General features: G+C 44.7%; 1 protein-coding gene across 6 annotated transcripts in view; it reads left to right on the top strand.

The window, feature by feature from the left end:
• Positions 1-14,714, top strand: part of gdpd5b (glycerophosphodiester phosphodiesterase domain containing 5b) — a 369,021-nt gene that overhangs the window by 304,537 nt on the left and 49,770 nt on the right. For all 6 annotated transcript variants that reach the window (XM_072262580.1, XM_072262584.1, XM_072262581.1 and 3 more), the window contains 4 exons: positions 4,195-4,254; positions 6,379-6,477; positions 10,813-10,906; positions 12,505-12,650. In XM_072262580.1, coding sequence (XP_072118681.1) covers positions 4,195-4,254; positions 6,379-6,477; positions 10,813-10,906; positions 12,505-12,650 — 399 coding nt within the window. The remainder of the gene's footprint in view (positions 1-4,194; positions 4,255-6,378; positions 6,478-10,812; positions 10,907-12,504; positions 12,651-14,714) is intronic.

Here is a 14,714-nt window from a genome sequence, read left to right as displayed (position 1 = left end):
CTAATTTGGAGTATTGTGCGCAGTTTTGGTCACCTACCTGCAGGAAAGAGGTAAATACTGTTGAAACAGGGAGTCGACGTTCCGGCCCGAAACGTCGACTCACCGTTTCTAACTGATGCTGCCCGACCTGCTGAGTTCATCCAGCGTACTGAAAGTGTTGCTTTGATCACAGCATCTGCAGATTATTTTGTGTTTACGGTTGAAACAGCATAGAGAAAATTTACAAGGTTGTTGCCAGGACTGGAGGACCTGAGTTATTAGGAAGAATTAAATAGGTTATTCCTTGGAACCTAGAAGAATGAGGGGAGATTTGATAGAAGTATACAAAAATTATGAGGAGTATAGATAGGGTAAATGCAAGCAGGCTTTTTTCCACTGAGGTTGGATAGGACTACAACTGGAGGTCATGGGTTAAGTGTGAAAGGTGAGAAGTTAAGCAGAACATGAGGGGAAACTTCTTCACTCAGAAGGTCGTGAGAGTGTGGAACGAGCTGCCAGCACAAGTGGTTCATGCAAGCTTGATGTCAATGTTTAAAAGAAGTTTGGATAGGTACATGGATGGTAGGGGCATGGAAAGCTATGGTCCTGGTGCAGGTCAATGGGAGTAGGTAGCTTAAATGGTTCAGCAATGGCTGGATATGCCAAAGGGCCTGTTTCTGTGCTGTACTTTTCTATGACTCTAAGTTCAAAGTTCAAATTAATTTTATTATCAAAGTATGTACATAGTTGTTCAACAGCTGTGGCAGGACTTGAATGCTATCACCTTCTACAAAGTGAAACCAAGCGACATAGGCTTCACCACCAGATAAGCTCAATGATTTTTATGCTCACTTCGACCATCAAAACATGGAGGCACCTTCACGAACTCCCAGAGCCCCCGAAGACCCTGTGATTTCAGTCTCTGAAGCTGATATGAGCCATCCTGCAGGTGAACTACGGAAAGCATCCGGGCCAGACAGGGTACCTCACTGATTATTAAAGACCTGTACTGATCAACTGGCTGGAGTGTTCACTGGTATCTCTAACCTCTCACTTCAGCATTCTGAGGTATCTAGCTGCTCCAAGCAGGCTTCAATTATACCCGTGCCTAAGAAGAACGTGGTAACCTGCCTCAGTGACTATTGTCCAGTAGCACTGTGATGAAGTGCTTTGAGAGGTTGGTGGTGAAACATCTCAACTCCTGCCTGAGAAGCAAATTGGATCCTCTCCGATTTGCCTACCGTCACAACGTGTCAATCCACAGCAGATGCCATTTCATTGGCTCTTCACTCAACCCTGGAACATTTGGACAGTGAAGGTGCATACATCAAGATGCTCTTCATTGACTACAGCTTGGCATTCGATACTATCATTTCCTCAAAACTAATCAATAAGCTTCAAGTTTGAGGCCCCTCGTGCAAGTTGGATCCTTGATTTCCTCACTCTCAGACCCCAGACAGTTCAGGTTGGCAACAGCATCTCCTTCACAATGTCCATCAACACGGGTGTATCACAAGGCTTTGTGCTTAGCCCCCTGCTCTTCTTGCTTTATATTGCTGAGTGTGAGGCTAAGCACAGCTCCAGTGCCATATTTAAGTTTGCTGGTGGCACAACTGCCATTGGTTGAATCCAAGTTTGTGATGAATCAGTATATAGGAAGGAGATTGAATCTCTGGCTGAGTGGTGCCACAACATCAACCTCGCATTCAATGTTAGCAAGTCCAAGGAGATGATTATTGACTTTAGGAGGAGGAAACCAGAGGTCCATGAGTGGGATGTCATTGGTGGATCAGAGGTGGAGAGAGTCAGCAACTTTAAATTCATCGGTGTTAGCATTTCAGAGGATCTGTTCTGGGTCCAGCATGTAAGTACCAATATGAAGAAAGCATGGCAGCACCGCTACGTTCTTTGAAGTTTACGAAGATTCGGCATGTCATCTAAAACTTTGACCATCTTCTGTAGATATGCGGTGGAGAGAATATTGACTGGTTGCATCATGGCCTAGTATGGAAACACCAGTACCCCTGTATGTAAGAGCTGACAAAAAAGTAGAGGATATGGTCCAGTCCATCATAGGTAAAGCACTCCGCACCACTGAGCACATCTACGTGGAGCATTGTCGCAGGAAAACAGCATCCATCATCAAGATCCATCAAAACTCATTTTGCTCTGGAATTGGAATTGGTTTGTTATTGTCACATGTACCAAGGTACAAGGAAAAGCCTGTCTTGCATATTGTTCATACAGATCAAGTCATTACATAGTACATTGTCTCTAGAATGAGGTAAAACAATAACAATGCAGAATAAAGCGTAAAAGCTTCTGAGAAAGTGCAGTGCAGGTAAACAATCAAGGGCAAGATTGTAATGAGGTAGATTGTGAGGCCACGACTCCATCTTATCCTAATGAAAAGGCATTTGTTACGCTTACTACCCATCCCGGATATTCTCCATTCTACCCTCTTCCATTGGGCAGAAGATTCCAAAGCCAGAAATCACGTACCACCAGGTTCAAGGATAACTATTGAATATTGAAAGGCCTAAATGCAGAGGACATGGGGAGGATTTTTCCGATAGTCATTGCTCCCTCTAATTTGTCTTTTAGCTGCGCAGACCAACCACTGCTGTGAACAGAACATTTTTACAGGGCCCGAAAACTGCATGCCTCTTTAAATATTTTATTTTGTTCCAACAATTTTTAATTTTAATTTTAAGATTATGATTTTTTGAAAGATTACTTACCGAAAAGAAAGAATATAGAATTTTTCACACCAAACAAACATAAGCCATGACTCTCCACACATGTGAGCGATGACTGGCTGTCAAAACAGCTGACAGGCACAATGGCAAAAGTAAAGTGTTTTGTCGAGACGGTGTCAGCATTCAGTGAGCCGGTAGATTAATAACAATGAGCTACCAACTTCCATTCTGTGTTTATTATTGCAATTTGGAGCAATTTGAGCACTGACAATGTAAATACGTTGAAGCTCTAAAATGTTTCAAAGTGAAGGGTATGGTACATTTATTATTTAGAAAATTTATGGATTATATTCATTAACACATAATTACAGAGTATTTCACAATTATATTAACATAGAATTTTGTATTAAGATTATATAAAAGAAAATTCGAGCTGTCGGGCAACAAGGGCTGTATGCTCATGAGCATTTCAGTTAAGGCACACCCGTTCAGCTTAAAGGGAACAGTGCCTTTTGTGGGGGCGTCTAGAATCAGAGGGTGCAGCCTCAGAATAGAGGGGCGTCCCTTTAGAACAGAGATGAGTGGGGATTTCTTTACCCAGAGGGTGGTGAATCTGTGGAATTCATTGCCAGAGACGGCTGTGGAGGCCCAGTCATTGGGTACATCTAAAGCGGAGGCTGCTAGGTTGTTGATTAATAAGGTCATCAAATGTTACAGGGAGAAGGCAGGAGAATGGAGTTGAGAGGGATAATAAATCAGCCATGATGGAATGATGAGGCAAACTCAATGGGCTGAATGACCTAATTCTGCTCCAATGTTTTATGGTCTTATGGTATGTAAGAGCAGTGCAATGTGGGGATCACAGCAGTGAATGCACACTTGTTTCAGGGTTGTGTGTTCCATGTTGCTTACAAGGTTAGAGGTTTGAGATTGCTTAATGTCATTTCCAGTACACAAGTGGAAAAGGAAAATGAAATATTTGTTGCTCCGGATCCAAAGCAGCACAAAAAAAACACAGTAAGATAAAGAACACAATAAAAATAAATACATACGATAGCTTATATACATAGATTGATTGTATGTCCATAAACCTTCCAAGGTGCAAATCCATGGTCTCACAAGACTAACGGATGCCTATTAATGTCCATAAAGTGATGTTAGGCACAGGAGTGTCTATACATAAGGTGACTCTGACAGGAAATGATAACGTAGTGGTGGTTGGGGGTGTGGAGGGGTGGGTTAGTGGGTGGAGATGTTGATCAGCCTTACTGCTTGGGGAAAGTAACTGTTTTTGAGTCTGGTGGTCCTGGTATGGTTGCTGCATAGCCTCCCCACTGATGGGAGTGGGACAAACAGTCCATGAGCAGGGTGGGTGGGATCCTTCATGATGTTACTGGCCCTTTTGTGGCACTTCACTGTGTCTATGTACTCAATGGCAGGTAGGCTGGTGCTGGTGATGCATTGGACAGTTTTGACTACCCGTTATTACTTAGTGTAATAAAGTCTTCTCTCTCAGTTTTTAGCACTATGCCACATAGCGGTGGGGCAACAGATGAACCTCTACTGGCTGCACAAGGTAAGCGTGAAAGGATCCGGTCAGATCCAAGCACTATTCTCCCTATCTGTGAGCAGGAAATAATCTCCTGGAGGAACTCAGCGGGTCGGGGCTCAACCTTCGAAAGTTCAAAGTAAATTTATTATCAAAGTACATATATGTCACCATATACAACCCCGGGATTCATTTTCTTGCAGGCACACTCAATAAATCTATAGAATAGTATCCATAACAGTGCCAAGGAAAGACCACACCTACTTGGGCAATCAAGTAGAGTGCAGAAGGCGATGAGATGTGCAAATTAAAAAGAAAGAAATAATAATAATAATAATAAATAAATAAGCATTAAATATCAAGAGCATGAGATGAAGAGTCCTTGAAAATAAGTCTTTTGGTTGTGGGAACATGTCAGTGATGGCACATTCAGAATCAGGTTTATTGTTACTGACACGCATTTGTTGTTTTGTGGCAGCTGTACAGTGCAATATATAATCATACTATAAATTACAATAAGAAATATACCATACAGTACTGTGCAAAACTCTTAGGTATATATACATTTAGGGAGCCTAAGACTTTTGCGCAGTACTGTAGTAATATTATGCATTGCACTGTACTGCTGCCACACAGAAATAAACAACTTCATGACTGATGTGAGTGATGACAAACCTGATTCTGATCTGGGGTCTCTGTTGTGGACTGAGAGTGAGAAGGGGGCAGGGAGAGGGGAATCTTGGTTGGGAAAAGGGGGAGGGAGCAGGAAGCACCAGAGAGACATTCTGGAATGATCAAGAAACCAATTGTTTGTAACCGCATGTTGTCTGGTGTCTCAGGGCTGGGTGTGTCTGCATCCGAGCCACATCCCGGCACAAGCACTCCTTCCCTGCCACCTGTCCCTCACCCCTCCCACAGCTTTATATAAACTAAATAGATAGTGCTAAAAAAGCAAAATAATGAGGTAGTGTCATCGTCCATTCAGAAATCCGATAGTGGAGGTGAAGAAACTGTTCCAAAACTGTTGAGTGTGTGTCCTCAAAGTTAGTTTAATATCAAAGTACATATAAGTCATCATACACAACCCTAAGATTCATTTACTTGTGGGCACTCACAACAGATAGAGGAAACACCATCCATACATGACAGGATGGACCGATATGCAGTAAAGAAGGAAATGATAATAAAAATAAATAAACAAGCAGTAAATATTGAGAACATGAAATGAAGAGTCCTTGAAAATGAGTCCATAGGTTGTGGGAATAGCTCAGTGAAGTTGAGCTAAAGTCATCCCCTCTGATTCAAGGCCCGGATGGTTCAGGCTCCTCTAGTAATGAGCAGAGAGTACATCCTGGGCAGTGCGGGCCCTTAATGATGGGTGTAGTGTTTCCGAGGGATCATCTCTTGCAGATGCCCTCGATGCTGGGGAGGCCAGCGCTCGTGATAGAGCTGGCTGAGTTTGCAACTCTGTACGGCTTTGTCCCGATCCTGTGCAGAGGCGCCCCCATACCAGACGGTGATGCATCCACTTAGAATGTTCTTCATGTACATCTGTAGAAATTGGTGACATGCCAAGTCACCTCAAACTCCAAATGGAACGTTGACTTTTCGTCTGCCAACTCAGATGCTGCTTGACCAGCTGAATTCCTCCAGCACATTGTTCTTTTGCTTCAGTTTACAACGTTCCAGGTTTTTTTTTTAATGTCCTGACATTTCTGAAGATTTTTAAAGCTTAGCTTTATATATCACATGTACGTTGAAACATTGAATTTTACAATGAAATGCATCCTTTGCATCAAATCAAATCATCGAGGATTGTGCTGGCTCGCCCGCAGGTTTCGCCTTGCTTCTGGCACCAATACTGTCATGCCCACAACTCACTGACCGTATGCACGGTAACAGACCCTTCTGGCCCAGTGCCATGAGTGTTATCGTCAAGGGCAAATATATACCCTTCCCTCATGTATAACCCTCAATTTTCCAACACCCATGTGCCTATCTAAGAGTCTTTAAATGTCCCCATTATATCATCCTCTACAGCAGGGATGTGCAACCTTTTTTATGCCATGGACCCCTACTATTAACCAAGGGCTCCTTGGACCTCAGGTTGGGAACCCCTGCCTTATTTTCAGCCTCTCTGTGCTCTTGCAGGTTGGACTCATGGTGATCTTGGTGACCCTCCTCGTGGCCGTGGTATCAGTCAACCAGATGTGGAAGGAGGAATGGGACATTATTCTGATATCATTTCAGGTTAGTCATGTAATCTCTTGGTTCATTCTGTGATTGGTTTTCTGTCCTGCTTGCTGTTTGACCAATTGCAATGGAGTTCTATGTTTGGGAAACAATTCCATGTAGAAGGAGGCAAATCATCTCCTGCCACTCACATTGGCTGGTTGAGAGATCTCTCCAACTCGAGTCGTAGAGCACTACAACACAAATCAGGGCCTTCAGGCTATCTAGTCTGTGCTGAACTGTTATTCTACCAAGTTCCATCTGCGTCTCGATTCATACATGAGAATGAGGAGGTGATAGACAGGAGCTACAGGGAGGTAGTCAACCGTAGACTGCAGGAGACAGGTAACTGGGTGACTGGAAAAGCACGGGAAATGCACAGCCAATGCAGAGTACACTTGTGGCCTGTCTGTCTGTCTAGGTTCCATATCCGATGCGGACGTTGGTGACCGTGGTTTCCTCGATGTGTAGCCACCTGGCTAGGCTTTTGATCTTCATGAGCCGAGGTCTTCCTCTAGGTTTGCTCCCCTCGTTCTTTCCAGAGAATATGAGTTTTTCTAGTTCATCTTTCCGCATGATGTGTCCTAGGAATCTGAGTTGTCTTTCTCTTATTGTTGGTATGAGTGATTGAACTGCTTGGGCTCTTCTGAGAACTTCTTCATTTGATGTGTGTGCGGTCCATGATATTTTTAACATTCGCCTGTAGAACCATAAATCAGCTACTTCTAGTCTCTTTTCCATTGCTGGGGAAATGGTCCAGCATTCACTTCCATGAGTCAGGATAGAATAAATGTAGCGCTGCAGTATTCTGTTTTTAGTGTACGTGCTCATCTTTCTGTCTGTTAATATGGTCTTCATTTTAGGACGGGGAGGAAGGCAGAGGGGCAGGTATTCCTCTCTTGGTAAAAAATGAAATCAAATCATTAGAAAGAGGTGATAAAGGGTCAGAAGGTGATGAATCATTGTGGGTAGAGCTAACAAACTGCAAGAGTAAAAAGACCCTGATGAGAGTTATATACAGACTCCCCACAAAAGAGTATGGATGAGGTCTGCAAATTAAAAATGGCAACGTGACAGTAGTCATGGGAGGCTTCAATATGCAAGTAGATTTGGAAAAGCAATTTGGTGCTGGATGCCAAGAGAGGGAGTTTCTAGAGTGCCTATGAGATGGCTTTTAAGAGCAGCTCATGGTGGAGCCCACTACGGGATCAGCTATTCTAGATTGGGTGTTGTGCAATGGATCAGAATTGATCAGAGAGCTTAAGATAAAAGAACCCTTAGGGGAAATGATCGTAACATGATCGAATTCAACCTGAAAGTTGAGAAGGAGAAGCTAAAGTCAGATGTATCAGTATTACAGTGGAGTAGAGGGAATTACAAAGGCATGAGAGAGGAGTTGGCTGGAATTGTTTGGAAAAGAACACTGGCAGGGATGATAGGGAGAGATAGAAGTCGGGGACAAGGAAATGGCACGCGAACTGAATAAGTATTTTGCATCAGTCTTCACTGTGGAAGACGCTAGCAGTTTGGTGGAAGTTCCAGGTGTAAGGGGTCATGAAGTGTGTGAAGTTACCATTACTATGGAGAAAATTCTTGGGAAACTGGAAGGTCTGAAGGTAGAGAAGTCACCTGGACCAGATGGACTACACCCCAGGGTTTGAAAGAGGTGACTGAAGAGATTGTGGAGGCATTAGTAATGATCTTCTAAGAATCACTAGATTCTGGAAGGGTTCCGGAAGACTGGAAAATTGCAAATGTCACTCCATTCTTTAAGAAGGGAGAGAGGGAGAAGAAAGGAAACTATAGGCCGGTTAGTCTGACCTCAGTGGTTGGGAAGATGTTGCAGTCAATTATTAAGGATGAGGTCTCAGGGTACTTGGAGACATACAGTAAAATAGGCCATAGTCAGCATGGTTTCCACAAGGGAAAATCTTGCCCGATAAATCTGTTGGAATTCTTTGAAGAAATAACAAGCAGAATAGACATAGTAGAATTGATTGATGTTGTGTACTTGGATTTTCAGAAGGCCTTTGACAGGGTACCACACATGAGGCTGCTTAATAAGTTAAGAGCCCATGAAACAGAAAATACAGGAAATATTCTAACATGGATAAACCAGTGGCTGACTGGCAGGAGGCAAAGAGTGGGAATAAAGAGAGCCTTTTCTAACTGGCTGCTGGTGACTGGGGGTGCTTCACAAGGGTCTGTGTTGGAACCGATTCTTTTTATGTTATATGTTAATAATTTGGATATGGAATTGATGAAGAAGAAGAAGAAGAAGAAAGCCCTTAACTCTGAGTGGAGTCATCAGGACGCCATCATGGTGGAATTTTTTTAGCAGGCTTTCTTATTTTTAAAAGGCCGAGTCGCTAGCTCAACGCTCAACCCAGCACGGATGGAAAGTGTGCAAGGGAGCCGGCTGGATTCGAACTCGGGAGCCTTCGCTCTGAAGTCCGGCGCTGATGCCACTACGCCACCAGCCAGCTATGGAATTGATGGCTTTGTTGCAAAGTTTGCAGACGATATGAAGCTAGGTGGAGGGGCAGGTCATTTTGAGGAATTAGAGATGCTACAGAAGGAGTTAGACAGGTTAGGAGAATGGGCAAAGAAATGCCAGATGGAATAGTGTTGGGAAGTGTATGGTCATGCACTTTGGTAGAAGAAAATAAAGTGTTGACTATTTTCTAAATGGAGAGAAAAATACAAAAACCTGAGGCACAAAAGGACTTGGGAGTCCTTGTGTAGGATTCCCTAAAGGTTAATTTTCACGTTGAGTCTGTGGTGAGGAAGGCAAAAGAGATGTTAGCATTCATTTCAAGAGGACTAGAATATACAAGCAAGGATGTAATGTGAAACTTTATAAAGCAGTGGCGAGGCCTCACTTGGATTATTGTCAGCTGTTTTGGGCCCCTTGTCTTAGAAAGGATGTGCTGAAACTGGAGAGGGTTCAAAGGAGGCTCACAAAAATGATTCCAGGATTGAAAGGCTTGACAATGAAGAGTGTTTGATGGCTCTGGGCCTGTATTCCCTGGAATTCAGAAGAATGAGGGCTGACCTCATTGACACCTCATCTAACTGGCTGCTGGTGATAGGGGTGCTTCACAAGGGTCTGTGTTGGAACCGATTCTTTTTATGTTATATGTTAATAATTTGGATATGGAATTGATGAAGAAGAAGAAGAAGAAGAAGAAAGCCCTTAACTCTGAGTGGAGTCATCAGGACGCCATCATGGTGAAAATCTGCGAAAGAGGGGATGTGGAGAGGATGTTTCCTATGGTCAGAGAGTCTAAAACCAGAAGACGTAGCCTCAGAATAGAGGGGTGCCCTTTTAGAATAGAGACGAGGAGGGAAGCCTTTATATATATTTAAGGCAGAGGTTGATAGATTCTTGATTGGTTAGGTCATGAAGGGACACAGGGAGAAGGCAGAAGAATGGGGCTGAGAGGAAAATTGGATCAGCCATGATGAAATGATGGAGCAGTTCTTCTTCAGACTTTTGGTGTCTTGTTTGCTTCTGTCTCTCCAGGTAATCCCAGGCAGCCTCGATGATGTTGAGATCAGGGCTCGGTGGAGGCCAAACCATCTGAAACCAGATAAAAAATCTAGGATGTCTAAGACCTTTGCACAGTATTGTCTGTATATGTATAAAAATTAAATGTTTTGCAAAAAGGGAGCAAAAATAGTGAGGTAGTGTTCATGGGTCCATTGTTCATGCAGCAGTCGGATGGCAGAGGGACAAAGCAGTTCATAAAATGTTGAGTGTGTGTCATCAGGCTCTTGTACCTCCTCCCTGGTAGTAGCATTGAGAAGAGGGCACGTCCTGGGTGGTGAGGGTCCTTAATGATGGATGCTATTGACCATTGCTGCCCTGGGAAAAAAATCTGACTCTCCACTCAATCTATCCCTCATCATCTTGTACACCTCTATCATCTCACCTCTCATCCTCCTTTGTTCCAAAGGGAAAAGAGCCAGCTCGCTCAGCCTAGCCTCATAAAACATTCTCTCTAAGCCAGGCAGTATCCTGGTAAATGTCCTCTCTAACCTCTCTAAAGCTTCCACATCCTTCCAATAATGAGGCGGCCAGAACTGAACACAATAGTGTATGACATCTAAAAATAAAAAGTATGTTGGGCTATGAATAAAATAATATTTCTAAAAAGTCTGTGAATACAGAATCACAAAAATAAAACCATTTCTAGAAAGTCTGCAAATCTGGAACTACGAAAGGCCAGAGGGTGTTGGATTATTGGTGTTTAACTCTTTTGGTGTATTAGACTGTGGAATTAAGGTGATATCTGTAATTGTTTCCATATCAATGAACTGATTTCATTTATTCTTTCTTCCCCTGCACAGGCCACTGCACCCTTCCTTCATATTGGTGCAGTTGCCGTGGTAACATTGCTGGCCTGGCTGGTTGCTGGGCAGTTTGCTCGCTCAGAGAGAATAGGTATGTACTGTCCACCGTTGTCTTCCTGGACCACCCTGCTTCGGTCCAGGACTTTTCAGTGCGGAGGATGGGGGTGTTTTCACCTCGTGAGTCCGGGCACCTCCCCTCATTCTTCTGTTCGATCATCTGCCCTCTGACTCATGGTATCATACGCTGTGGAAACGGGCCCTTCGGCCCAGCTGATCTATGCCGACCCAAGATTCCTATCAAAAAGTCCCTTCTGTCCACGTTTGGCCCAAGTCCCTTGAAAACTTTCCCAACCTGTCCAAGTGTCTTTTAAATGTTGTCAACGTACCTGCCTCAGCCACTTCCTCTGGAAGTTTGTTCCAAACACTGACCACCCTCTGGGTGAAAAATTTGCCCTCAGTCTCTATTAAATTTCTTTACTCTCTCCCCAAACCCATGCCCTTTTGGCTGCGTTTCTCTGGGGAGAAGACTGGCTGTAAGGTTGGCCACATTCAGTGAGATAGAATCAGAGGGTGGTAGAGTACATCAGCCCTTCTGCTCTATGTGAACCAAACTTGTTCCACACTCACACCACTCTCCGAGAGGAGAAATCCCCCCTTAAATATTTTACCTTGCACCTGTAACCTACAGGGCCTATAAAAAATATTCATCCCCTCCCCATGGAAGTTTTCATGTTTTATTGTTTTTTACAACAATAAATCGCAGTGGATTTAATTTGGCTTTTTTGACACTGATCAACAGAAAAAGAGTCTTTTGTGTCAAAGTGAAAACAGATCTCTACAAAGTGATCTAAAACAATAAAACTTTCGGGGGGGGGAATAAATATTTTTTATAGACACTGTATGACCTCTAGTTGTAGTCTCAACCAACCTCAGTGAAAACAGCTTGCTTGCACTTATGGGAATCAGAATCTGGTTTCATACGTCGTGGAATTTTGTAGTCTTTGCGGCAGCAGAATATTGCAATACAAAATAAGAGAAAAATGTGAATTACAGTAAGTATATATATTAAATAGTTATATTAAATAAGTAGAGCAAGAATAGAAATTAAAAAGTAGTGAGGTTGTGCTCATGGATTTAGTGTCCAGTCAGAAATCAGATGGAAGAGGGGAAGAAGTTGTTCTACACTCCTCATAATTTTGGATACTTCTATCAAATCTCCCTTCATTCTCCTACGCTCCCGGGAAAAACGTCCTAGCGTACCATACATTAAACAGAGCGACTTTTATGAGCCATTACCCAAGGGCTAAGCGTTTCCTTCAAGCCATAGAGTTGAGAGTTAGAGTCAAGTTGTCTACCTGAACTAATCCCATTGACTGGAAAGGAAGGGGCAAGAAGCCAGAATAAGAAGCTGGGAGGTGACAGGCAAGGCCAGGTGAGGGGGAAGGTGCGTGGGTGGAGGAGGGATGAAATAGGAAGCTGGGAGGTGATAGGTGGAAGAGGTTGAGGGGTGAAGAGGAAGGAATCTGTTGGGAATGGAGAGTAGATCATGGGAGAAAGGGAAGGAGGAGGAGGTGGGCAGTTGAGGAGAAGAGAGGGGGTGAGAGAGGAGCCAGAATGGGGAATGGAAAAAGAGAGAAGTAGGAGTTGGAGAAATTGGCACGCTGAAGGTGTGTTCCTGTCTGCCCTCAGTGTTTCAGACTTTCCTGCTGCTGCTGTACCTGGGAGTCCTTGTGTCCCTGTACCTGCTACCATTGTTAATCTGGTCGCCATGCATCATGAACAAGGAGAAGCTGGGCCGGAGACCAGACGTCATCGGAAATGGAGGTGTGCCGATGGTAGGTAACCGCTGACCGAGGAACGAGCAAAAGTCCGGCAGTAGGTTGCACTGGCCTGCCTGCAGCAACCCATGAGATAGTGACACAAAATGCTGGAGGAACTTGGCAGGTCAGGCAACATCTATGGAAACGAATAAACGGTCGATGTGTCAGGTTGAGAGCCCTCATCAGGGCTGGAATGAGAAGGTGGGGAGGGCAGTTTTTTTCTTAGCGTGTCACACCAGACAGGCAGCCATTCTTGTCTGGCGCGTGGTGTCAGGATTGGTCTCCTTTCGGATTAACCGGGTCACGATATGAACGTTGCTGACTCGACCCTCTTTTTTTACAAGGCCGAGTGCCTAGCTTGACGCTCAACCCGGCACGAATGGAAAGCGTGTTCGGGGGGTGGCCGGACTTGGATTCGAACTCGGGAGCCTTCGCTCCGGAGTCTGGCGCTGATGCCATTGGTGCAGCAGTGGAAGGAGGGGAAGGATTGCCCGTCATAGCACACCTGGTTGAGGACATGGCTGAAGAGTCGGAGAGAGGCAGAGATCACAGAGGGGCAGCAGTGAGAGAGTGTCTCACTGAACTCCCATCAAAGAGAAGGTTTAAACTTCTTCAGGGCCGGTGTCCCTTGAAGAGACTTCGCAGTGGAGCAACAGATGATAAACACAAAAGATTCTGCAGGTGCAGCAAATCTGGAGCTTCTGTAGATCCATTGCTAGTCTACTGCAAGGTTTCTTCAAAAGTGTAGAGGGAGCTTCACTCTGTGTCTGACCCCAGGAGTGTGTGATGGGGCAGTGTAGAGGGAGCTTCACTCTGTGTCTGACCCCACGAGTGTGTGATGGGACAGTGTAGAGGGAGCTTCACTCTGTGTCTGATCCCAGGGGTGTGTGATGGGACAATGTGGAGGGAGTTTCACTCTGTATTTGGCCCCGGGAGTGTGTGATGGGACAGTGTGGTGGGAGTTCCTCTCTGTATTTGGCCCCGGGAGTGTGTGATGGGACAGTGTGGTGGGAGCTTCACTCTGTGCCTGACCCTGGGAGTGTGTGATGGGACGGTGTGGAGGGAGCTTTGCTTTGTATTCGGCCCCAGGAGTGTGTGATGGGACAGTGTGGAGGGAGTTTCACTCTGTATTTGGCCCCGGGAGTGTGTGATGGGACAGTGTGGAGGGAGTTTCACTCTGTATTTGGCCCCGGGAGTGTGTGACGGGACAGTGTAGTGGGAGTTTCACTCTGTATTTGGCCCCGGGAGTGTGTGATGGGACAGCGTGGCGGGAGTTTCACTCTGCCCTGGGCTGAGCAGGAGTGTTGCAGGTGGGTCTAACTCAGAACCTACATCTCTGAGCCGCAGCTAACGGATATAAAAAGACGAGTTGGCAGGTGAATCCCCGAGTGATTGCTACGTATTTAGTACAAGACTTTCACGTGGTTTCACTTGCTGTCAGAGCAGCATTTTAAACTGCTTCCTGCACAAACAGGACAAAGTCTACACGGCCTCTGATGGTTCCCTGGGGGGATCAGAAAATGTGCAGTTCATACGGTAATCCTTCATAAGATCTTGTTGTTACACAGGGTGGTCAAGGAAGGCTGCAATCTATTTTTAATGTTTATTTCCTGTCAGCAAGAAATGAGGACCTGGAATAGTTCCGTAACAGGAGGGGACATTGTACTGCAGCTGTTGCCAGAACGAAGATTGTTGACAATTGAGACGTGGTCTACCACATTCTTAGTTGAGATTTCACAGTGCGGGTTAGACACAGGGTGAAACTCCCTCCTAAACACAGGAGATTCTGTAGGTGTTTGAAATCCAGAGCAACACCCACAAATGCTGGAGGAACTCAGCAGGTCAGGCAGCATCTATGGAGAAGAATAAGGAGTCAACATTTCGGGCCGAGACCCAATGAAGTCCTGATGAAGGGTGGCACACGTTTCGGTGTGCTCATTGGTGGGGAGGGCTTTTCCTGTGATCACTGGGCCATATTCACTACTTTTTGTCGGCTTTTCCATTCAAGGTAATTGGTGTTCCCATACCATGCAACCATTCAGGATACTCTTCAGCGTGTAACTATCGAAGTTGGTCACA

Source organism: Mobula birostris, chromosome 7, assembly GCF_030028105.1.
Source record: "Mobula birostris isolate sMobBir1 chromosome 7, sMobBir1.hap1, whole genome shotgun sequence".
Taxonomy (NCBI): Eukaryota; Metazoa; Chordata; class Chondrichthyes; order Myliobatiformes; family Myliobatidae; genus Mobula; species Mobula birostris.
The sequence above is the reverse complement of the archived record's forward strand: the minus strand, read 5'-3'. Positions and strand labels throughout refer to the sequence as shown.